The sequence below is a fragment of the Salvelinus fontinalis genome, chromosome 12 (genome assembly GCF_029448725.1).
Source record: "Salvelinus fontinalis isolate EN_2023a chromosome 12, ASM2944872v1, whole genome shotgun sequence".
In the NCBI taxonomy this organism is placed as follows: domain Eukaryota; kingdom Metazoa; phylum Chordata; class Actinopteri; order Salmoniformes; family Salmonidae; genus Salvelinus; species Salvelinus fontinalis.
Genome location: NC_074676.1, coordinates 36,951,534 through 36,975,688, shown reverse-complemented (window position 1 = coordinate 36,975,688; position 24,155 = coordinate 36,951,534). Strand labels below are relative to the sequence as shown.

Genomic DNA, 24,155 nt, shown 5'->3' with positions numbered 1-24,155 from the left:
CCCACTGATGCCATGTCAACTGTAAATGTGAATCAAAATTACCTTCCAACCACATGCTGTAAAGATTTGTTTGAATGAATGCGCTCAGTTTGTCTCCGCTTGAACTTAAATGTACACTGTAAATAACATAAGAGAAAAGAATTGTCCCTTCAGAATCAAGCATCAAAGATGCTCCATTTAATATCAAGGTAAAAAAAAATAAAAAAACAGTTCTTAATTTTTATTGAACAGCATTACAAATGTCCTCATTGATCTGAATATAAAAATGAAACATTCTATTGAACATGACACTTGTCATAAGGATGTCCTGATCTGTAGGTCGGTCTCACATGCCCCAACTAATACATTTTTTTTTATTACAAAAATGATCTGGTATAAAATGTTTTAATAGTACCATGTAAAGTGTCCATACATTTCCAGTGCTGAGTGGAGTCCAGGCAGCTCCTGTTTGTCAGATATAGTGATACTCTCTCATTTCCTGAAGAACCTCCTCCAAGGCCTCTTCCATGGTCAGCTGGGGAGACTTGTGACAGCGAATGAACTATAACAAAGATCACACAGTTGAACAAAATCTGAAAATGCCAATCTTTGTCTTGGATTATGACTACAAATGGACAGTGTAAGAAGTGTGAAAACAATTAGGGTCCACAGTTACACTTGTTTACACTGAGGTCGGAACGCAATCATGGTTACATTAAGACACTGGGCCAGCGCGAGATATGGATCAGGAAACATCTCGAAGCATGGATGGGATATGCCGCTGTACCTCAAATTTTACTTTAATCCACACTGCTCCATTGAAGATTTAAATACTGCTAGTTACCAGTAGCCACAGCAGCTATTATGGAATGGCACATCGCGTTCAACAACAACGGAGCTAATTGGCAGACACCGCCATTCCAAAATTGCTGCCGTGGTGAGTACGAAAGGGGAAGTTTTCAGAAAGAAAAAAAAATATCTTCGCGATGTATCAGTGTGAATAAAGGTAACATTTGGAGTACAGAGGTATATCACATTCCTGCATGTTTTCTGACCCATATCTCGCGCCGGCTCCACGTTGTATTAATGCAAGGTTTCCTGAACTTGGTACTGAGGCCCCGCCTGGGTGCACGTTTGTTTTTTTCCCTAGCACTACACAGCTGATTAAAATAACCAACTCCTTAAGCTTTGATTATTTGAATCAGCTGTGTAGTGCTAGGGCAAAAAACTAAATGTGCAACCAGGGGGGGGCAGGATCGAGTTTGGGAAACCCTGTCATAATGTAAACAAGCATGAAGGTAGGGTCGATATCTTCAGGCCAAAGCAAATATTTGACAAAGGTTGAGAGGCCCTCATAAGAGGATAAGTGTCAAGGGGGGTGTTTGACTACCAATTATACCTTTAGTACTCTGTAAATGTGTAGGAATGTATTTAGGATTGGGCATTAGAGTAGCCTACCTCCTTGGTGTCCTCCAGAGTGGTGTAGGTGTAGTCTGCAGGGCCCAGGGACTGCAGCAAGGAGGAGTGAAGGTGGCGGCTGGTCTGGACAAAGTGTTTGGTGAGGGCCAGCTGCTGTCTCAGAATGTCGTTAAGGGCAAACACAGCAGGGCTGTATGCACTGAGGGCTTGGGAGGAGGTAGACACAATATAGGTGTGGTCAGTAGGTTGAAGACCTGAGCCTTTCCTGTTTAGATAAGAGATTAGGCTTCAGACATTGTGTTAGCGATGGTGACAATGAGGTGGGTGAAACAGTGTGTCGACTAGCATGAGTCGCACCTGAGGCATTTTATTAAAATATATGTTTTAACTTATTTTTTAAATGAGTGAGAATTTGTCACTGAAGCGTGGCTGTAAGGACATACCCTCCACAGCCTCTGCACTGATGGTGTGACTTGCAACAGGGGTTGGATCCACGTAGGCCATCCCCACCGCTGGCCCCAGGGCTGCCATACCTACACAGACTGACAGTGTTATGTAAGGAAAGGTATGACAGACAGGTAGCCATTAATACATTACACTGACTAAAATGGCAATATTGTTTTTTCTGTTACAAATATTACTGCAGTTAGTTAGTGGACAAACCGGAGGACCAGGTGTAGGCCAGTCCGTCTGCTTGGGTCTGCACCGCAGCCTCTCTCACACTCCTTCTGCTGGGCGAGCGTCTTTTCCACACACTAGACGGCGTGATAGTGTCAGCCACAGAGTGGGAGAGAGATGATGATCGGGAATAGGAACCCTTGCTGCTTCTGCCACTGAATGAATAAGTGGTTCTACTGTAGTCTGTGTGGGTGACATGACTGTCTCCCTCCGAGACAATGGAGTACTTGTCTTGCTGGGATGTGTCGGAGACGATGTAGTTCCTGACCTCCGACACGCCCTTGTCCTCGTCTCCCAGGTGCTCAGAGATCTCACTCATCCTACTCCTGTCTGTCTCAGTCCTGATCTCACTCTCAAAGTCACTCTCATAGTCCTCCCTGGGCTCCTCTGATGGGATCTGCTCCTCACCAGATACTTCCTCGATAAATGATCTAGGGGCAGGGTCCTTGTGTTTGACCGCTTTGGTTTCTTTCTGGAAAACAAAACCTCATCTGAAATGAAAAACATTTTCCAGAAAGAATGGTACCACTGGCTGCCATTATTACCAACCTTTTTATTTTTTTTGTTCTCAGACATTCCAAGCGTGATGACCGGTGCCAGGTCGTCCAGTGACATAATGTTAAGCCCGAATTCTGCAGAGAAAACATAACTTAATGAATCAATTGAATTTAGTAAATTATATTAAAGTGCTCTGCATCACTGTTTAGCCTTCACACTCAAAATAATATAGAAAAACACTACTCATTTCTATATTTCTTTTCACTACAACTCAGACTACAGATATTTAACGCATGACATCTTACCATCAGAGACCCCACTTTTCTCACTGATGGCATCGTCAGAGGGCAGGTCCTCAGGGTAGAGCTCCATCAGGGAGCCCAAGGCCTCAGGGAAGAGCTCCTCCAGGGAGCGCACCTCGCTGAGGGCTGACAGTGAGGACCGGGAGCGCTTGAGGTGTCTGGCCCGGGGGGAGCCCTGTCTGCCTGGGGAGGGAGTGTTGGGGGGAGAGGGCGATGGAGAGAGGACCACTGAGGCACTGCGGATGGAGAGAGAAGGGCTGTGCTGTGCCAGGGCTTGGCTGGAGAAGCAATTGGGGGACCCGAGTCGTTGAGGAAAGGGTGGGGAGCGGGACAATGCTCTGACTGAGGATGGCCAGTCTGCCAGTGGAGGTGAGGGTGAAACCTTTTGGCTTCTTTTGACGAAGGACTGTGGAATACAATCAAAAGGTGAGATGGTGGTTAGTTTGCACATTGCTGGTACTAAATTGCTATTAATACATAATACCACTCTTAGTAAGGCAATGAGGTACCTTTCTAGTTGTCTGTGAAGACACTCTTGCTTCTTTGTGCAGGCTATCCTCTGACGACTCAAAAGAGCCTCCCAGGAGCTTCCTCATATCCTCCTCATCACTGTCCAGAGTCACACCTCGACTGGCCACCCTGACTGGAGGAGTAGGGGCTTTGAAACCACCCAATGGCATGAGATCCAGATCCGGGCCTTTCTCCTTGGGAACTACAACAGGTATAGGTGATGCATTTGCTGTCTTCTTCAGGAAGCGTTTTCCCTTCATACTGAGGCCACTGCTGGACTGGTCAGACAGGGTCAGGGGCATCTCCCTCTCTTGGGGGGCTGGTGGTGTACTCCTATTAGACAGCGCTGGTCCATCCCTGGCTTGTTGCCGGTTTCGTATGCGGTTCTCTATGAGGGCCAGTCGGCTCAGGGCCATGCTCTGTGAGCTCCTCTGGGATGTGGTCACATATTTGGGCTCGACCGGCTGTGTCTGGGTCCTGCTCAGGGCTGGAGGTTGGCTGGTAGCAGGTGGAGGGGCTTTCTTGAGGAACCTGCTCCCCCAACCAGCCCCGACGCTCTCTGGTGGTGGGTCGTCCTCTAAGGATAACGATAGGTCGCTCAGGTCCTGGAATGGGGTTTGTCTGGCTTGTGAGGTGTTTCTCCTATTGGCAATGGTGTCCACATATCCCTGGGGAGAAAATTGCAATAGAAATGCAAAACATTCTGTGAATACTTTGCACTCACCATTCTTGCAGTTTGGGGTAGCTTAGCTAATGAACATCCATTGGGTGTACGGTATAAAATAAATTAACTTTAACTTACTGGATCTCCATGGGTTTTAACTGTTCCTTTGGCCACATAACGCTCTGGGTTATCCTTTGAGTCAGCAGTGTTTTTGGTTATTCTCCTCTCTGAGAGCTGTGCCTGTGCTCTTTCCAGAGCTGAACTCCTGCCACCACGATTCCACATTCTATCTATTAGCTTGTTAGAAACACATTCAAATTAATGTTAGATTAGCTGTTCAACAATTGGATATTTGCAAAACATCTGCGTTGTCATTTTTTATCATATGAAATAGAAAAATAAATGCAGGAATAAAAAAACATTTTTTAACAACAAAGCAAAGCTATGTTCATCGTAAGTGGTTCTAAGCAGTTTAAAAAAATACAGTGACCTACATTTACACTGGGCTGCTAGCAAATATATATATGCTTTGCAGTCGTGTACAAAACAAGCAGACGAGTGCATACGACATATGTACTTGATTAGATGTGTCCGTTTTGAGATTAATATTGTAGCAACAACATGATTTGGCCATGGATCGATCAGCCACGATCGCTACAATGTATCCAACGTTTCGCTGTAAACAGCGTCCCTCGTATCCATGGGACGAATCGCAGTTTACTCACATGACATCATTTAAACGCGTCAGTCTACGGAAAGCTAAAAGGCACGGGGTTTCAGAGGTATGTCATGCAATGTCCATATTTTATTGTTATTTATTGCATTTAGTAAGCCTAGTGGATATGTGTGTCAACATTGGAGGAACGTTTATTTTGCTATGTAACTGTGTGGAAAGGTGCATTTAGACTATAGCATGCACATTTGAATAGCCCACTTGGTTCACAGAATCGGTGAACATGTTTTTCACAATTTTACAAAACTATCCACAACATAAACTAAATTGTTTCCCTCTCGTCCCCTATTATTGCTGCTCTTACAAATTCAGAGAAATTATTGAAAATATGGCCCACTCGGTGTTGAAGAGGTTGCCTCTAACCTCTGGTTCAGAGTCAGATAGTTTTATCCCCCATGTCGTTAAATCTAGGGTTTGGGATTGGGCAATCTGATCCTAGACCCGATGTGTAAACAAAGATGATGGATATACTGATAAGATGCTTCTCTCTCCCCTAACAATGGGAGTTGTAGTCGTCGAAGCGGCATGGTGGGCTGTCTTGCTCCCGCCTATCCTTTCTTTGGATCGGTGGATACATCTAATTATTTTAATACTCTTGAATATTTGATCAGGGTTGTTGACGTCAACCGCCTGTATTGGATGGAAAGATGCTATGCTACTAACCTCATACAATGAATATGCATAGCCATCTCGAGACAACGAATGTTGCCGGATTGTCACGACACTCGCTCATTGACCTCCATACAAAAACTCCTTGCTTGGTGGTCGAAAAAACGTAACCTGTTGGAGGGAGACAGATTTTCCGTCGAGTTGGGCCTCTCTCTTTGCCTCTTCCTCTCTGTGTGTAATCCGAGCACTTCCGAAAAATAACTCGTGGTCTCATTTCATTGGACAGGATCTCATCCAATGAGCCACGGCCATCTGTGAAGGAATACGGAGTTAGAAATTATCATATAACCTGTTTCCTTATTCTGTAAGCGTTTATTACTGGGTTTCAAGGAGCTAAACGACACAGTTTACCTGGACAGCGGGGACGGTGGAAGCATGAGGGTCGCAGTGGCAATATTTTCAGTTTTTGCATCGGTAGCTGTCACCATCGACGCTACTGTATACTTCAAGGAACAATTTCAGGATGGAGGTAAATGTGACTTTTGTCTTACTGATCATTGCTAAAACGTTTATATGTGATAGATCATGTTTTGGGATGATCTAATCAAGTGCCCACACCGTACCATATAACGTAGTGTTTTGGTCTTTACGGTCTTTAATTACATATTCAATGTTATTTCTGCATGTAGTAGTCAATCACTTTGGTATCTAGGCTATTGCTTGGAAAAAGCTCCATTATGTAGTTTCTGTTGTTAAAATAAAAGTTTTCTGTAATGTGGAACATGAGATCTACACCTTGTGCTTCAAGGAAGTTTTAGAGTTTTATTGGATTTTTTTTGTTGTTGCATAAAATCTATTTGAAAGTGAATTGTCATAAAATATATTTATGGTCAGACTTTTTACACTGTGTAGAAGACACAAATGGTGTGTCTTCTATGTATCAAGAGAACTTTTGACATAGTATCAAGGTGAAATCCATTTTTGTCATTTTGTTTCATCAAAGTATTATATTACTCAGCAGTGCACTGTATTTGATTCTTTCACTTTTGATTTGTTATTTGATTTCCTACCATCCCTACTCATCTATGTAACTTCCCCTAGATCCTGACTGATAAGAATGTAAATGTTGGTTTCAGATGCATGGAAGAGCCGGTGGCTTGTATCGAAGCACAAGACTGACTATGGAGAGTGGAAACTGACTGCTGGGAAGTTTTATGGCGATGGTGAAGCTGATAAAGGTGAGCTGAAATAGGGATGTGCGGTAGTTTGATCACAACAAGATGTTTCAATATGGAGTTATGCCTAACTCCTTCACTAAGTCTGAGTTTGCATATGCCAAATGGTTGCAAATGGCTCCCTTAGATTGTGGATTGTTGTCAATGCAAATGTAAAGCGTATTCTCGCCAACACTAATCAAAATGTAATCCACATGACATACAGTACTGTAAACTAACTATACATCACTTGTACCTTATACCTACTGATGTTAATGTATCATCTTCTTACCTGTTCCACAGGTCTCCAGACCAGCCAGGATGCCCGTTTCTATGCTATGTCCAGCCGCTTTGAACCCTTCAGCAACGAGGGCAAGCCCCTGGTGGTCCAGTTCACTGTCAAACACGAGCAGAAGATCGACTGTGGCGGCGGATATGTCAAAATCTTCCCAGCAGACCTAGACCAGGCAGCTATGCACGGGGACTCGCAGTATTACATCATGTTTGGTGAGTGGGTGCAGAGCACCACTAGTTTTTCTGACTGAGGAATGATTTTTGGTCAGAGATTAATCCCTCTGTGTATGTATGTGTGTTAATTCCATTCTTTTAGTTTTAGATTTGTGTGAATTGTTAGATATTATGGCACTGTTGGAGCTAGAAACACAAACAAGCATTTCGCAACACCCGCAATAACATCTGCTAAATATGTGTATGCGACCAATAAAATTTGATTTTGTGACCCTCAGTCATTTTCAGAAATGCATGGATTTCAAGGTAGATTCTGTGTTTTATTGACGTGACAATCAATATATTAAATGCTCTCTACCCATCCATCCCACAGGGCCAGACATCTGTGGCTACAGCACCAAGAAGGTTCACGTCATCTTTAACTACAAAGGCAAGAACCACCTCATCAAGAAAGAAATCAAATGCAAGGTAAGACATTTTAAATCCCTCAGCATTGAATTCTGTTACTGCATATTGCCCGTCAGGCCTTTCTTTGCCTCTAACCTGACCCCTGCTGCTTTCCACTTTGTCCCTTCAGGATGACGAGCTGACACACCTGTACACTCTGATCCTGAACCCGGACCAGACATACGAGGTGAAGATCAACAATGAGAAAGTGGAGTCAGGCACTTTGGAGGAGGACTGGGACATTCTGCCCGCAAAGACCATCAAGGACCCCGAGGCCAAAAAGCCAGAGGACTGGGACGACAGGCCCAAGATTGACGATCCTACAGACACCAAGCCAGAGGTGAGCCTCTTTGATTGAAGATATTTGATCAAAGTAAACTAGCATTGATATAGGTAATATCAGAATCATGTTTGAGAAATGTAATCCAAGTCCACAGTAATTATAAGAAGTTTATAAGCTGTTACTGGGAATGACAATGTGCTGAAGAGGCTCAGCCCTTTTTTTGCATTGGTGTCCAGTCAGCACTGTTTCCCTATTCGGCCCAATGCATCTAGTCAGGAAACACAGTTCCATCAATCCACTGGAAAATGGACAGATCCCAAAGTGTCCCCAAGGCTAGTTACTCTTACATAATGGTAAAACAATTTAAAAGAATTTGATGGCTATCACATTTCATTCTGCCATATTATGGGCCCATTATGCTTAGAGAATGTTGTATGATCTTTCTTCCTGATATTAACAGTAATTTGACTATTAAGGCCGATGTGCATGAGCTTTCTGTGGTCCTGGTTTAGTTACACCATTTCAGGAGTTCTCTCTCTTTTGTCCAAAGCACTTTAAGTTCTGTCACTGGCCAACTAATCTTGAACTTTCTCACTAGGGCTGGGAGAAGCCTGAGAACATCCCTGACCCTGATGCTAAGAAGCCTGATGACTGGGATGTGGACATGGATGGAGAGTGGGAGCCTCCTGTGATCCCCAACCCGGAGTATCAGGTATACACTGAGTTTGAACCAGTGGCTGACAACACTCAAATAACTTCAATTATTAATCTGTTATAAATGCTTATAAATTATGTAAATGCTGATTAAGCTTATTATGTTAATATACTCTAGAATCCGCATGCATATACAGTACTTACAAATAGTTTATTAATACAAGTTATTATAGAGTGTTATCCTTCCATGAGCTGCATTATACAGCAAGTTGGTCACCACTGGTAGTCTAATATCTGGCCTTGTCTTTTCAGGGAGAGTGGAAGCCAAAGCAGATTGACAACCCCGATTACAAAGGTACCTGGGTGCATCCTGAGATTGATAACCCTGAGTACACAGCCGACGCCTCCATCTACAAGTTTGACAACATTGGAGTGCTGGGCCTGGACCTATGGCAGGTATGTTAGACAATGAATGAGAAATTTGTAGCTGAAGGGTTATTATGGGCTTGATGTTACATTTGTTTGTCTGTCTTTCTATAGGTGAAGTCTGGCACCATCTTTGACAACTTCCTGATTGGCGATGATGTAAAGGAGGCGGAGGAGTTTGGAAATGAAACCTGGGGAACTACAAAGGTAGGATTTTGTTATTTTCATGATACGTTTCTATTTTGGCATAAGTTAGTATGAGTTCAATTTGCTATTCCTTTTCAAATGTTAGACCAAAATACAACCGCCCCACAGTGCTCGGTCAATGACCCACTTTCCTTATTTGTAAAATAGGAACCAGAAAAGAAAATGAAAGATGCACAGGAGGAGGAGGAGAGGAAAGCGAGAGAAGAGGAGGAGAAGAGCAAGAAGGACACTGCTGATGATGAGGGGGATGAAGATGAAGAGGAGGATGAGTCAAAGGAGGAGGAAGAGGACAGCCCAATGGAAGAAGGGGAAGAGGAAACTCCCAAGAAGGACAAGGACGAGTTGTAAATTAAACTGAACAGAAGATGTTTCTGTCCCGTTCTATCTCCTCTCCAATGGACTGACTGCTGTGCATCATCACATTGAGTAATACCCTATGGACTTGCCCTTCCTGTGGCAACCTATTTTTCAAGTGGAGGGGTGGGAAAGGGGCAGGCAATGTTTGCCTTTTTTAGAGGTTCCATTTTTAATTTTTAATAGGTGTTTAGGGTTGAAGAACTGGGTTTAAGTTTTATGTTTCTGTGAGAATGATTCATTTAGGATAATTTCCCCCTTTGTTCAGAATGTTTTCTGTCCTGTCCATGTGTCCTACAGTTGCTCTAGGTGATGCTGCCACTGGCTTCCTTGCTTTTATCATCAGCTACCATCAATTCATCCCTTCAGTGTCAAAGCAAAGGATTATTCCCCCCATTCTTGTCGTCAATCTTATCTGATGCTGTCTATTTTGGGAAACAAATTGGGTGCATATCAGTTGTAGTTTGTTTGATTTATTTTTATACAGTTGTATGCAGTACTGTACTATAAATTATTATAATTAACATCCTTTTAATTTATTCCCTCGTTCCATTCATCCTCTGTTTCTCCACCATTCATAACTCTCCCATTATCTATTTTGTACATGTTGCTGTCTCAGACCTTGCTTTAGTTGAATGGCAGCCGCAGACATCACTATCAGACTAAAGGATCTAAACTGTGACTCACAATCTTAAACATGTCACTGTCCGCAGAGTACGGTTTCAGTGAATAAATTAAGCTTTTTCTTTCAATAAAAGTATTTTCAGGAGACTTACATTCCAGAAAAGTTAGATTCTTACTGATTTTGTGATATGGATGGGTTTGCTGTAACAGTTCTAGTTTGGTGTTGTAGACACAATGAGTAGAGGTACTCTTGACCATGCTTGAGTGTGTTTTATTTCAGGTCACTGCCTCTGAGGACAGTCAGGACAGGGCGGTGGGCCTTTTCTCCAAACCATGTTCTGGAACGATCCATACCCAGATACAGCAATACTTGCAAGTTTGTCAGTAACAGTACACAACATTTTCAGTAGAAAGAAACCACTGAATTTGTTTGCTTTCTAATAGTTGTAAAATTCCATAACTGATCATTTTGTAAATGAATGTCTCCGTCAGTCATGTTTTATATGCTTCTTGAAAACCCCCTAAGTAATTTTGTAAGAGGTGAGACTAGAACAGCATTTGATATTGGGTAAATCATATGCACAATAATTTAGATTCACGTGGTATAGCCCTAGCCCCAGCAGTATGTCTTGTCTCAGGCAGCAAGTAGATGGCGTCTGACTACAACACAACCAATACAGTGATAGCTGAGTCACACAACTAGGTCCTACTGTGGCAACAGTAGCCTACAGAAACTGGTGTGAATACTGGTGTAGAGCCTTTTTAGCGTCTGGAAATTATCGGGAATCGTCTTGAAGATGCTGTCGATAACGTTGAAGACTCTTCAGCAGCAAACGTTTAAAATAGAAATAGACCCAGAACTAACGGTGAGTAGTGGAAGTTAGTGACTCAAATATGCTTGAGGCCGAGGGACTGGGAGCAACCAGGGCCTTGGACAATGCGATTTAATCTGGAGAGGGGGGATGCTATTTTATATAATGTTGTCATTCTTCATGTCACATTGTAACAGTTAGGTGTTGTTGTCAAATGGCGATATTCGTGGCGCCTGAGATTGCCTGGCTGTATTCTCATGAATGATGACGCAAGATTTTACGAGCCCAGGTCTCGTATACCCCCTTTTTTGGACTATAGGAATCGGATGGAGGGGGGCGTTATGTACATTTGTTATGCTATATTTGTTTATACACTGTACCATTGAAAGAACAGTTTGAGAGGCTGTAAAATTAACAATACAAAGATAAGGTTAATAATAACAATATACATTATTTAATGCATTTGAGATATTCTACAACAATTGTCTTTATTAAAATAACAGGCTATACATTGGGGTGCTCTTGATTATTAAAATGTATTTTAAAATGGTTTCTTAAACAATATTATGATTGTTTGCTGTTTTCAATACCTTTCCAATGTCAACACATCGTCTTCTTTGCATATGTATCTGCTCTATACTTGGCTTAATTTACAGTTGACTTTTCCCCTTTAGAATGCAAATACCATAGCCCCTTACATAGCAGTGACCTTTAGGGTTCTACCTTTAGAGCAGCTTTCTACTATAGTACTGCTGTCAATGAAAATGCTTTCTCAGTCAACTCACCTGGGAAAATGGTTCAGATACAAACATTTGATTAGCAAGACCCTGATTTGTTGAATCAGTAACTAGCAGTAGCACTGGGATGGAACAAAAGCCTGCATCCCCTGAGGTTCAACAGGACCAAGATTGAGTAACACTCAACCTTTAGAGAAATGTAAATAGTAGTACAACTGTGTACGAGCTATGGCATCTGCTTTACAAATTCTTTCCCTAGGTCTGTATTGCTATTCTTTCCCTAGGTCTGTATTGACTGACAGATATATTACATTGCTGGTGATAACACTGTCTGTTGAGCAACTCTACATCTCAGTTTTAAAACTGGAACATGTATTACTGTATCATTAACTTGTGTATAGTGTGTCAACTTTAAAAATACATGTATGGTGCATCACATAAGGGAATGTAGAGCCATTGAAATGCATCTGTCTATAAAAATATCTGTGTACTGCCTTGAAGTACTCACAACAAGGTGCAGTAATGACAGAATGTGAATCACAGGCTCACAGCTTTTCACTTCCAATCCCATAATCCTCAAGGATTCTGCTTTATGACGGAGCTGAGACATACAGTATAATGTGTCACCTTATTAGGTTCAGGAGGTCCAGGAGAGGTGCTCTCCTCAGAGAACTAATCAGAAGAATGTCCTGCCCATAGAGATCAAACTAAATGTGTTCTATCTCTAGTCCTATTTGTCATTATGTTATGTTATTGGCAGGTAAAAGCCCTGAAGGAGAAGATTGAGACTGAGAAAGGGAAGGATGGCTATCCAGCCACGGGGCAAAAGTTAATCTACGCAGGTAAAACAGCAGTTAATCACTAACTGCATCTTGAATATCTATCGGACACATCAGGAATGTTGTAGCCTATAGATCTAGACTGAACAAAAATATAAACGCAACATATAAAGTGTTGGTCCTATATTTCACGAGTCTAAATAAAAGATCCCACAAATTTTCTATATGCACAAAAATCATATTTCTCCTTTGCCAAGATAATCCATCCATCTGACAGGTGTGACATTTCAAGAAGATTAAACGGCATAATCATTACACAGGTGCACTTTGTGTTGGACAATAAAAGGCCACTCTAAAATGTGCAGTTTTTTCACACAACACAATGACACAGATGTCTCAAGTTTTGAGGGAGCATGCAATTGGCATGCTGACAGCAGGAATGTTCACCAGAGCTGTTGCTAGAGAATTGAATGTTCATTTCTCTACCATAAACTGTCGTTTTCGAGAAGTTGTCAGTACGTCCAAACGGTCTCACAACCGCAGATCATGTGTAACCATGCCAGACCAGGACCTCCACATCTGGCTTCTTCACCTGCGGGATCATCTGAGACCAGCCACCCGGACAGCTGATGAAGCTGTGGGTTTGCACAACCGAAATATTTCTGCACAAACTGTCAAAACCGTCTCAGAGAAGCTCATCTGCATGCTTGTTGCCCTCACCAGGGTCTTGACCTGACTGCAGTTCGGTGTCATAACAGACTTTAGTGGGGAAATGCTCACCTTCGATGGCCACTGGCACGCTGGAGAAGTGTGCTCTTCATGGATGAATCCCGGTTTCAACTGTACCGGGTAGATGGCAGACAGTGTGTACGATGTTGTGTAGGCGAGCGGTTTGCTGAGCAGAGTGCCCCATGGTGGTGGGGGGGGGTTATGGTATGGGCAGGCATAAGCTACGGACAATGAACACAATTGCATTTTGGCAATTTGAAAGCACAGAGATACCGTGATGAGATCCTAAGGCCCATTGTTGTGCCATTCATCCACCGCCATCACCTCATGTTTCAGCATGATAATGCAGGGCCCCATGTCACAAGGATCTGTACACAATTCCTGGAAGCTGAAAATATCCCAGTTCTTCCATGGCTTGCATACTCACCAGACATGTCACCCATTGAGCATGTTTGGGATGCTCTGGATCGACGTGTACGACAGCATGTTCCAGTTCCCGTCAATTTCCAGTAAATTCACACAGCCATTGAAGAGGAGTGGGACAACATTCACCGGCCACAATCAACAGCCTGATGACTCTATGCGAAGGAGATATGTCACGCGGCATTAGGCAAATGGTGGTGACCAACAGATGCATATCTGTATTCCCAGTCATGTGAAATCAATAGATTAGAGCCTAATGAATTCATTTAAGCTGATTTATTTCCTTATATGAACTGTAACCCAGTAAAATCTTTGCATGCATGTTGTGTTTTATATTTTTGTTCAGTGTCATTGAGCAGGTTCTTCTTGTTGTGTTTTTGTAGGCAAAATCTTGAATGATGACATACCTCTAAAAGACTACAGAATTGATGAGAACAACTTTCTGGTGGTCATGGTTACAAAGGTAAGATTTCAACACTGTTTTAATGGATTTTTGTGATAGCCATTCATATGTGAGGATATTATACGAGTTCCTTATTTTATTGATTAATTGATAGTACACTTTAACAAAGGACGTACAAGATCATTTATGTGCTAATAATACTGTCATTACAGTGTTAATGACAGTGGAAGCAGGAGTTAGTCATTTGTATTTGTAGAAATATTGATGTCTAAAGATGAGGTAGTTGTCTGTAGTCACAGTGGTCATCTCTGGGCAGTCTTGTTTGTTGTCTCCCTACAGCCCAAACCTCCAGCTACTCCACATATTTCTCCTCAGGCAGCCACAGCCCCAGCCTCTACCCCTGCTCCTGCCCCTGCACCTCCTGCTGTTTCTGGGCTGTCCCTCTCTGACATTGCCCGACCTACCTCATCCCCTGCCCCCATGGAGATCTCCACCATGTCCCCTACATTCACACCTGCACCTGCCTCAAACCTCACACAAGCAGTGGAGTCCTTCACACCCCCTGCACCAGCCCCTGCTTCTATTCCCCCTGCAGCCCTGGGGACCAGTGCATCCCCAGCAGCAGCAGCAGCATCCTCCCTCTCAGAGGACAAGCCTGAGGGGGAGCACCCTGAACAGCCCTTTGCTACACCACCAGCCCTCTCCTCCTCCAGGTATTGACTCATGATAAAATATTTTATATCTTAGATCGTTTAAAGATGTGGATGGCAAACATGTTTTTAGTTCATAAATGTGTCTGTTTTGATCCCCCAAAAATTCTCACAGCCTTGTTGATGATTTAAGTCTCCTGGAAGAAGCAGCATCAATACTGGGTAATCAAGAGACTAGTCTAATCTTTCACATCACAATATCATGCTTCATCTTCCCATTGATTTATGACCCTGTATCTTTTCCCCCTCTCTTCATGAGACAGTGACAGGACAGGCATATGAGAATCTAGTGTCTGAAATCATGTCTATGGGATATGAAAGGGAGCAGGTTATTGCAGCGCTGCGAGCCAGTTACAACAACCCAGACAGAGCCGTGGAGTACCTGCTAATGGTGAGTTTCCATCCTATCAGTGATTTAACCTGTTTAGGACTGGGCAACCCCGTTCCGCTAGTGGAACCCCTCGCCAACAGCCAATAAAATTGCAGGGCGCCAAATACAAATCAACAGAAAACTCATAAATCAAATTTCTCAAACATACAAGTATTAGGCACCATTTTAAAGATAAAATTCTCGTTAATCCAGCCACAGTGTCTGATTTCAAAAATGCTTTACAGCGAAAGCTCCACAAATGATTATGTTAGGTCACCACCAACTCACAGAAAAACCCAGCCATTTTTCCCGCCAAAGAGAGGAGTCACAAAAAGCACAAATAGAGAGAAAATGAATCAATAACCTTTGATGATCTTCATCAGATGACACTCATAGGACTACATGTTACACAATACATGTATGTTTTGTTAGGTAAAGTTCATATTTATATCCAAAAATCTTATTTTACATTGGCGTGTTAGATTCAGTAGTTCCAAAACATGCAGTGATATTGCAGAGAGCCACATAAATTCACAGAAATACTCATAATAAATGTTGATGAAAATACAGCTATTATACATGAAACTTTAGATACACTTCTCCTTAATTAATGCAACCGCTGTGTCAGATTTCAAAAAAACTTTACGGAAAAAGCATAATCTGAGAACGGCGCTCAGAGCCCAAACCAGCCAGAGAAATATCCGCCATGTTGGGTAGTCAGCATTATTCATAAATAGTTGTAACGTTCGTCTGGTGGTGTATTAACGGACCAAGGCGCAGCGGGTGATGAATACATACTGACTTTAATGAACAGACGAAAACACTGACAAAACACTAGAACAAACTACAAAACAATAAACGAAGGCAACAGACCTGAAACAAACGAACTTACATATAGACGAAGGACGCAAGAACAGGAACAGACTACCTAAAACGAACGAACAAACGAAACAGTCCCATTTGGATTACACAGACACAGGAACAACCACCCACAAACAAACAGTGTGAAAACACCTACCTTAATATGGCTCTCAATCAGAGGAAATGAAAACCACCTGCCTCTAATTGAGAGCCTTATCAGGTCACCCTTAACAAACATAGAAACACACAACATAGACTACCCACCCAAACTCACGCCCTGACCGTCAAACACATACAAAATAACAGAAAACCGGTCAGGAACGTGACATAACCCCCCCCCCCTTAAGGTGCGAACTCCGGGCGCACCAGCACAAAGTCTAGGGGAGGGTCTGGGTGGGCGTCTGACCACGGTGGTGGCTCAGGCTCTGGGCGAGGTCCCCACCCCACCATAGTCAATCCCAGCTTACGTCTCCCCCTTAGAATGACCACCCTCATTTTACACCCACTTAATTTAAATGGTAACCTTAATATAAGGGGCAGCACCGGGACAAGGGGCAGCACCGGGATAAGGTAGCTCAGGACAGAGATATAGCTCAGGACAGAGAGGTAGGTCAGGATAGAGAGGTAGCTCAGGATAGAGGGGCAACTCCGGACTGAAGGGCAGCTCCGGACAGAGAGACAGCTCTGGACTGAGGGGCAGTTCTGGATAAATGGCCGCTCTGGGTTGAGGGGCAGCTCATGACTGGCTGACTGCTCTGGCTGGTCATGGCTCGCTGACGGCTCTGGCTGGTCATGGCTCGCTGACGGCTCTGGCTGGTCATGGCTCGCTGACGGCTCTGGCTGGTCATGGCTCGCTGACGGCTCTGGCTGGTCATGGCTCGCTGAAGGCTCTGGCTGATCCTGTCTGGCGGAAGGCTCTGGCTGATCCTGTCTGGCGGAAGGCTCTGGCTGATCCTGTCTGGCGGAAGGCTCTGGCTGCTCCTGTCTGGCGGAAGGCTTTGGCTGCTCCTGTCTGGCGGAAGGCTCTGGCGGCTCCTGTCGGGTGGAAGGCTCTAGCGGCTCCTGTCTGGCGGAAGGCTCTAGCGGCTCCTGTCTGGCGGACGGCTCTGTAGGCTCATGGCAGACGGGCGGCTTTGAAGGCTCAGTACCGACGGGCGGCTTTGAAGGCTCAATACAGACGGGCAGTTCATGCGGCGCTTGGCAGACGGACAGTTCAGACGGCGTTGGGCAGACGGACAGTTCAGGCGCCGTTGGGCAGACGGGCAGTTCAGGCGCCGCTGGGCAGACGGCAGACTCTGGCCGGCTGAGACGCACTGTAGGCCTGGTGCGTGGTACCGGAACTCGAGGTACCGGGCTAAGGACACGCACCTTCAGGCTAGTGCGGGGAACAACAACAGGGCACACTGGACTCTCAATGCGCACTATAGGCCTGGTGCGGGGTACCGGAACTGGAGGTACCGGGCTGAGGGCACGCACCTCAGAGCGAGTGCGGGGAGAAGGAACAGTGCGTACAGGGCTCTGGAGACGCACAGGTGGCTTAGTGCGTGGTGCCGGAACTGGAGGCACTGGGCTGGAGACACGCACCATAGGGAGAGTGCGTGGAGGAGGAACAGGGCTCTGGAGACGCACTGGAAGCCTGGTGCGTGGTGTAGGCACTGGTGGTACTGAGCTGGGGCGGGAAGGTAGCGCCGGATATACCGGACCATGTAGGCGTACTGGCTCCCTTGAGCACTGAACCTGCCCAACCTTACCTGGTTGTATGCTCCCCGTCGCCTGACCAGTGTGGGGAGGTGGAATAACCCGCACCGGGCTATGTAGGCGAACCGGGGACACCATGCGTAAGGCTGGTGCCATGTAAGCCGGCCCAAGGAGACGTACTGGTGGCCAGATATGTAGAGCCGGCTTCATGGCACTTGGCTCAATGCTCAATCTAGCCCTACCAGTGCGGGGAGGTGGAATAACCCTCACCGGGCTATGCACACATACAGGAGACACCGTGCACTCTCCTGCGTAACACGGTGTCTGCCCGTACTCCCGCTCTCTGCCCGCACTCCCGTTACCCTGGGAAGTGGGCGCGGGTCTCCTACCTGCCCTAGACCCACTACCTCTTAGCAAGTACAAAGTGGGTTGTACTTGCGGGCTTTTCGGGCTTCCGTGCTAGACGCGTCCCCTCATAACGCCGGTTCCTCTCTCCGGTTTCCTCCGCTCTCCAAGCTGCCTCCAGCTGTTCCCATGGGCGGCGATTCACTTCAACTTTTGCCCATGGTCCTTTTCCTTCCATGATTTCCTCCCAAGACCAGAAATCCTGCTTCGTGCGCTGTCCGTTAACCCGCTGCTTGATCCGGGTTTGGTGGGTGATTCTGTAACGTTCGTCTGGTGGTGTATTAACGGACCAAGGCGCAGCGGGTGATGAATACATACTGACTTTAATGAACAGACGAAAACACTGACAAAACACTAGAACAAACTACAAAACAATAAACGAAGGCAACAGACCTGAAACAAACGAACTTACATATAGACGAAGGACGCAAGAACAGGAACAGACTACCTAAAACGAACGAACAAACGAAACAGTCCCATGTGGATTACACAGACACAGGAACAACCACCCACAAACAAACAGTGTGAAAACACCTACCTTAATATGGCTCTCAATCAGAGGAAATGAAAAGCACCTGCCTCTAATTGAGAGCCATATCAGGTCACCCTTAACAAACATAGAAACACACAACATAGACTACCCGCCCAAACTCACGCCCTGACCGTCAAACACATACAAAATAACAGAAAACCGGTCAGGAACGTGACAATAGTATTCTAAATATTCACTTACCTTTGATGATCTTCATCAGAATGCACTCCCAGAAATCGCAGTTCCACAATAAATGCTTGTTTTGTTCGATAATGTCCATAATTTATGTCCATTTATGTCCAATAGCTTCTTTTGCTAGGACGTTTGGTAAACAATCCAAAAGTGCGATCTGGTCTATTCGGACGAAACGTTCAAAAAGTTATATTACAGATCGAAGAAACTTGTCAAACTAAATATAGAGTCAATCTTTAGGATGTTTTTATCATAAAAGTTCAATAATGTTCCAACTGGAGAATTCCATTCTCTGTAGAAAAGCACTGGAATGAGAGCAACCTCTCAAGTGAAAGCGTGTGACTGAGAACATGGCTGTAGGCAGACCCCTTAGTCAAACATCTCTCATCTGGCCCCCCTTCACATGAGCAGCCTGAAACAACGTTCTAGAAACGGTTGACATCTAGTGGAAGCCTTAGGAAGTGAAGAATAACCCATATCCCACTGTGTATTCGATAGGGGTGAGTTCAAGAACTACAAACCTCAGATTTCCCACTTCCTGTTTGGATTTTTTCTCAGGTTTTTGCCTGCCATATAAGTTCTGTTATACTCACAGACATCATTCAAACAGTTTTAGAAACTTCAGTGTTTGTGTTTTCTATCCAAATCTACTAATACTATGCATATCCTAGGATCTGGGCCTGAGTAGCAGGCAGTTTACTCTGGGCACGCTTTTCATCCGGACGTGAAAATACTGCCCCCTACCCCAAAGAAGATAATGGTAGATTAGTGTATTATGACCTGGAAGCAGTGGAGCTAATTCCTAGGTTCCACCACACTCTTTTCCACAATCTGACAGAAGTATGCACACAGAATAAAAAAATATTTTCAGTCTCAAAGCTGTGTGTTTATCCATCTGTCTCCCTTACAATGCAAAGCGCTTTGAGAACTTAGAAGAGAGCAATATAAATGCACTTCATTATTATTATTTAATTGTCCCGAGGCATCATAAATTCTTATCTCTACTTCATCCAGGGGATTCCGGCCGAGGCTGACCTTCTGCCACCGGAGGCGTTCCTACCCACAGTTCTGGCCAACCTCAACCCCACTGCCCCAGCTCCTGCCCCAGCCCCTGCTCCAGCCTCAGATAGAACCCAGCCCCCATCAGCAGCCACGAGTGAGACCACCCACCCACTCTACTCTTGTTCTTTTACCAGGCCCATGTGTCTCTCATACCAACCAATCATTTCTCTGGACGCACATTGTCCTGTGTTACTGTACTGGTACTGTGTTTCATAGAGGTCTTTGAACTCTCTGTCCATTAATTCTTGTTTTGCAGCAGTGTCTTCAACCCAGCAGCCCCCCTCATCTGGTGGGCTGACTGGTGGGCTTACTGGTGGAGGTACTGGGGGTGAGAACCCCCTGGAGTTTTTGAGGAACCAGCCACAGTTCCAGCAGATGAGACAGGTCATCCAGCAGAACCCAGCTCTCCTTCCTGCCCTGCTCCAGCAGCTAGGCAGAGACAACCCCCAGCTGCTGCAGGTCAGTGGGGAGACTGGACATCCCAGTGACTGCATGTAGTCTCTCTCCATCCATGTAGCCATGCTCATCGGCTTGGCTTTCCAGACCCAATCTGGTCTTATGGGAGGGTGGAAATATTCTGCCCTTTAGAATCTGTTTTGGCTTAGCCTACTAAAAAGGAAATCATTATTTGTGTTCGTAAGGGTTTATATGATGATGTTCTTTCTTTGCAGCAAATTACCCAGCACCAGGAGCGGTTTGTGCAGATGCTGAACGAGCCCCAAGGAGGAGAGATGGTAGAGGATGGAGTTGAGGCTCAGGGGGCGCCACAGACTAACTACGTCCAGGTCACCTCACAAGAGAAGGAGGCCATCGAGAGGGTATGAGTATTTATGGTTAATAATTGAGATTGAACTAATTTATATCACTTTCTCAATGGAAAGCTCGCTGTGTCATTGGTTATGTGTTTCCGAGCTGACAGTTGCCTATGTGTTTTCATTACAGTTAAAAGCCTTGGGATTTCCAGAGGGACTTGTCATTCAAGCATATTTCGCATGTGAGAAGAATGAGAATTTAGCTGCTAATTTCCTGCTCCAACAAACATTTGATGACGAGTGAATGTGCATGCGTCAGCATGAAGGGGAAGAATGGAGGGCTAGAGAACGAGTGATAGTGCTACAAAATGCGCTTTGGAAGGAAGGAGTGGAAAAGGTTACCAAAAGTGACTTGTCATTGGACAAAGACGTGATGTTTAGTTACTGTATGCTATGCCTTCTCCATTCTCTCTGAGTATGTTAGCTCTCAGTGGGCTCTCTTGCTCACTGATGCTCTTACTGCTGCTATCACTGCTGCTACTACTGCGGCTTCTCACTGCGATCATTGCTGCTAATACTGCTGCTATTACTGCTGCTATCACTGCTGCTATTACTGCTGCTATTACTGCTGCTATTACTGCTCCTATCACTGCTACTATTACTGCTGCTATCACTGCTGCTATTACTGCTGCTATTACTGCTGCTATCACTGCCGCTATTACTGCTGCTATTACTGCTGCTATCACTGCTGCTATTACTGCTGCTATCACTGCTGCTATTACTGCTGCTATTACTGCTGCTATCACTGCTGCTATCACTGCTGCTATTACTGCTGCTATCACTGCTGCTATTACTGCTGCTATCACTGCTGCTATCACTGCTGCTATTACTGCTGCTATTACTGCAGCTATCACTGCTGCTATCACTGCTGCTATTACTGCTGCTATTACTGCTGCTATTACTGCTGCTATCACTGCTGCTATCACTGCTGCTATCACTGCTGCTATTACTGCAGCTAGTACTGCTGCTATCACTGCTGCTATTACTGCTGCTATTACTGCTGCTATTACTGCAGCTATCACTGCTGCTATCACTGCTGCTATTACTGCTGCTATTACTGCTGCTATTACTGCTGCTATCACTGCTGCTATCACTGCTGCTATTACTGCTGCTATCACTGCTGCTATTACTGCTGCTATTACTGCTGCTATCACTGCTGCTATCACTGCTGCTATTACTGCTGCTATTACTGCAGCTATCACTGCTGCTATTACTGCTGCTATCACTGCTGCTATTACTGCTGCTATCACTGCTGCTATTACTGCTGCTATTACTGCTGCTATCACTGCTGCTATTACTGCAGCTATCACTGCTGCTATTACTGCTGCTATCACTGCTGCTATTACTGCTGCTATCACTGCTGCTATCACTGCTGCTATTACTGCTGTTTGTGCTGTGTCCATCCATAGATTTACAGTGGAAGTTTGCCTCACCATATATTGCTTTTCAACCTCTCTCAAAGGAAACCCCAAACATACTTTGATTTGTGTTTGCTATGTGGGAGAATATCTCCTAGGAGAATATACTTGAGTTTTCCGTGATAAAGTGACAAAACCAGCAAAATGGCCATGGAACTCAAATGTATTGTTTGTTTTTTAACTCAGATATTTTGTAAATGAAATGTCATATCAAAGTTGGAGAGGTACTTTGGCACTTTATTTTACTTTTACAGAATTAATGTTTCTATTGTTTATGTATAATCGTTTGTGTAAAAGATAAGGAAGTTCTGTTATTGATAAGTGTCATCATATTGAAATGTGATAACACTGTAAGATGAGACATAATGAGAAATCCTGGATTTGGTTCCAGATGTGTCCCCAGTATAGTTTCACTGTAAGATGAGACAAGATGAGTAATCCTGGATTTCAGATCAAATAAATTCAAAGTTTATTTGTCACGTGTGCCGAAACAACCTTACAGTGAAATGCTTAGTTACAGGCCCTAACAAACAGTGTATAAAATAGGTATTAGGTTAACAATAGATAAGTAAGGAAATAAAAAACAACAATGAAAAGACAGTGAATAATAACAGTAGTGAGGCTATATACAGTAGCGAGGCTATAACAGTAGTGAGGCTATATATAGGCACCGGTTAGTCAGACGAATTGAGGTAGTATGTACATGTAGTTATGGTTAAAGTGACTATGCATATATGATAAACAGAGAGTAGCAGTAGCGAAAAAGAGGGGTTGGCGGGTGGCAGGACACAATGCAGATAGTCCCGGTAGCCAATGTGCGGGGGCACCGGTTAGTCGGGCTAATTGAGGTAGTATGCACATGAATGTATAGTTAAAGTGACTATGCATATACGGTAAACAGAGAGTAGCAGCAGTGGTTCCAGATGTGTCCCAGTATAGTTTCACTGTAGGATGTGACATGATGAGTAATCCTGGATTTGGTTCCAGATGTGTCCCAGTGTAGTTTCACTGTAAGGTACCACATGACTGCACTAAATGAAGTTTGAGCAACATAGTTGTTTTTTACAAATGCTTGCTCAACACTTGAAAGCTAGTTCTAATGATAAGCTGTAGACCACACTATTTACCAAGAGAGTTTTCATCTATATTTTGATTTGATTAGAATTTTAGTTCGAGCTGAATGTCATTTGAGCCATGTCCCTTTGTTATTATTTCATAAGCATGTTAAGCACACCAGTCCCGTGTAGCTCAGTTGGTAGAGCATGGCACTTGCAGTGCCACGGTTGTGGGTTCGATTCCCACGGGGGACTAGTATAAAAATGTATGCACTCACTATTACTGTAAGTCGCTCTGGATAAGAGCGTCTGCTAAATGATGTAAATGTAAATGTAATGATGATTCTGTTCTCCCTGAAAACTTTCTTGCGTGTTTTGATTGCCCCTGATCATTAATGTATCATGTCAAAATAAATCATGCTGTACGTTTTTTTTTAATCCATGTAATTACTCTACCATGCCTTGAGGTTAGTCTCATTTTGTTGAAGATGAATTGTTCATTTGTGAAAAATTGTGTACAGATTTTTTTATAGGTCCATGGTTAGTCAAAATGTGTCTTTTAATTATTCATAGATGAGTGCCATAGGATTTATATTGCCTATCATAATCAAACAGCCATCCTATAAAAGGTGTTAAAAGTGCAGTGAAGTTCTGGAAGTGCTAGAAACCCCCCAGTTTTGTGTGAACAACACGCAACACTGGCCTCTGCTTTTTCTTTTCTCTTCTGTGTAGACGAGAAAGATTGAGCCAGCTGACCATAATGTAAATGGAGTTGATTTCAGCTTTTGCAAAGCAAGCCACTTTATTGTGAAGACTGTTGCTCTGAGCGATGTAGGGTTGGTTGGTTGATTGCATGAGTTCTATAACAGAGGCTTAAGCTGAGCTATGGCATGCTGTGGAACCACAGGACTGATGATATTGATTTTTATCATCTTGTTTTGTTGTTTAACTTTTAGTTTTTTCTTCTTTGAAACTACAATAAAGCATAGGGATTTAGCCTTAAATGCACCACTTGAAGGTTTGCTGAATGTTTTTTAAGGTTATTGTTTCAGCGTTATGTACAATAAATAGGTTTTCAAAGCTTTAAA

The 24,155-nt window shown here is 44.0% G+C and overlaps 3 protein-coding genes across 8 annotated transcripts; 2 read left to right on the top strand and 1 right to left on the bottom strand.

The window, feature by feature from the left end:
* Positions 1–141: 141 nt before the first annotated feature.
* On the bottom strand, positions 142–5,768 carry c12h19orf44 (chromosome 12 C19orf44 homolog). 4 transcript variants are annotated; one of them, XM_055940598.1, is made up of 9 exons: positions 5,447–5,768; positions 4,189–4,347; positions 3,386–4,054; positions 2,880–3,282; positions 2,626–2,708; positions 2,062–2,548; positions 1,842–1,940; positions 1,438–1,604; positions 142–541 (listed from the first exon to the last, which is right to left on the bottom strand). In XM_055940598.1, exons 2-9 carry the CDS (start codon positions 4,333–4,335, stop codon positions 452–454), a joined length of 2,145 nt encoding a protein of 714 aa, XP_055796573.1. In that variant the 5' UTR covers positions 4,336–4,347; positions 5,447–5,768; the 3' UTR covers positions 142–451. The 4 variants fall into 4 exon arrangements, with proteins under 4 accessions (XP_055796573.1, XP_055796575.1, XP_055796574.1 ...); XM_055940600.1 differs by having other exon boundaries at positions 1,842–1,931; XM_055940599.1 differs by lacking the exon at positions 5,447–5,768 and adding an exon at positions 4,545–4,734.
* LOC129867297 (calreticulin-like) lies at positions 4,745–10,220 on the top strand. 2 transcript variants are annotated; one of them, XM_055940603.1, is made up of 10 exons: positions 4,745–4,832; positions 5,783–5,921; positions 6,529–6,630; positions 6,910–7,113; positions 7,448–7,542; positions 7,652–7,861; positions 8,403–8,516; positions 8,771–8,914; positions 8,999–9,091; positions 9,239–10,220. In XM_055940603.1, the coding sequence occupies exons 1-10, from the start codon at positions 4,776–4,778 to the stop codon at positions 9,437–9,439; spliced, it is 1,359 nt and encodes a 452-aa protein (XP_055796578.1). In that variant the 5' UTR covers positions 4,745–4,775; the 3' UTR covers positions 9,440–10,220. The 2 variants fall into 2 exon arrangements, with proteins under 2 accessions (XP_055796578.1, XP_055796577.1); XM_055940602.1 differs by having other exon boundaries at positions 4,766–4,832; positions 5,762–5,921.
* A 105-nt stretch (positions 10,221–10,325) lies between these two features.
* On the top strand, positions 10,326–24,155 carry LOC129867298 (UV excision repair protein RAD23 homolog B-like). Of its 2 annotated transcripts, none has more exons than XM_055940605.1 (10): positions 10,326–10,935; positions 12,379–12,460; positions 13,933–14,012; positions 14,328–14,665; positions 14,778–14,824; positions 14,926–15,053; positions 19,735–19,876; positions 20,039–20,241; positions 20,454–20,600; positions 20,725–24,155. In XM_055940605.1, the coding sequence occupies exons 1-10, from the start codon at positions 10,867–10,869 to the stop codon at positions 20,836–20,838; spliced, it is 1,350 nt and encodes a 449-aa protein (XP_055796580.1). In that variant the 5' UTR covers positions 10,326–10,866; the 3' UTR covers positions 20,839–24,155. The 2 variants fall into 2 exon arrangements, with proteins under 2 accessions (XP_055796580.1, XP_055796579.1); XM_055940604.1 differs by having other exon boundaries at positions 14,292–14,665.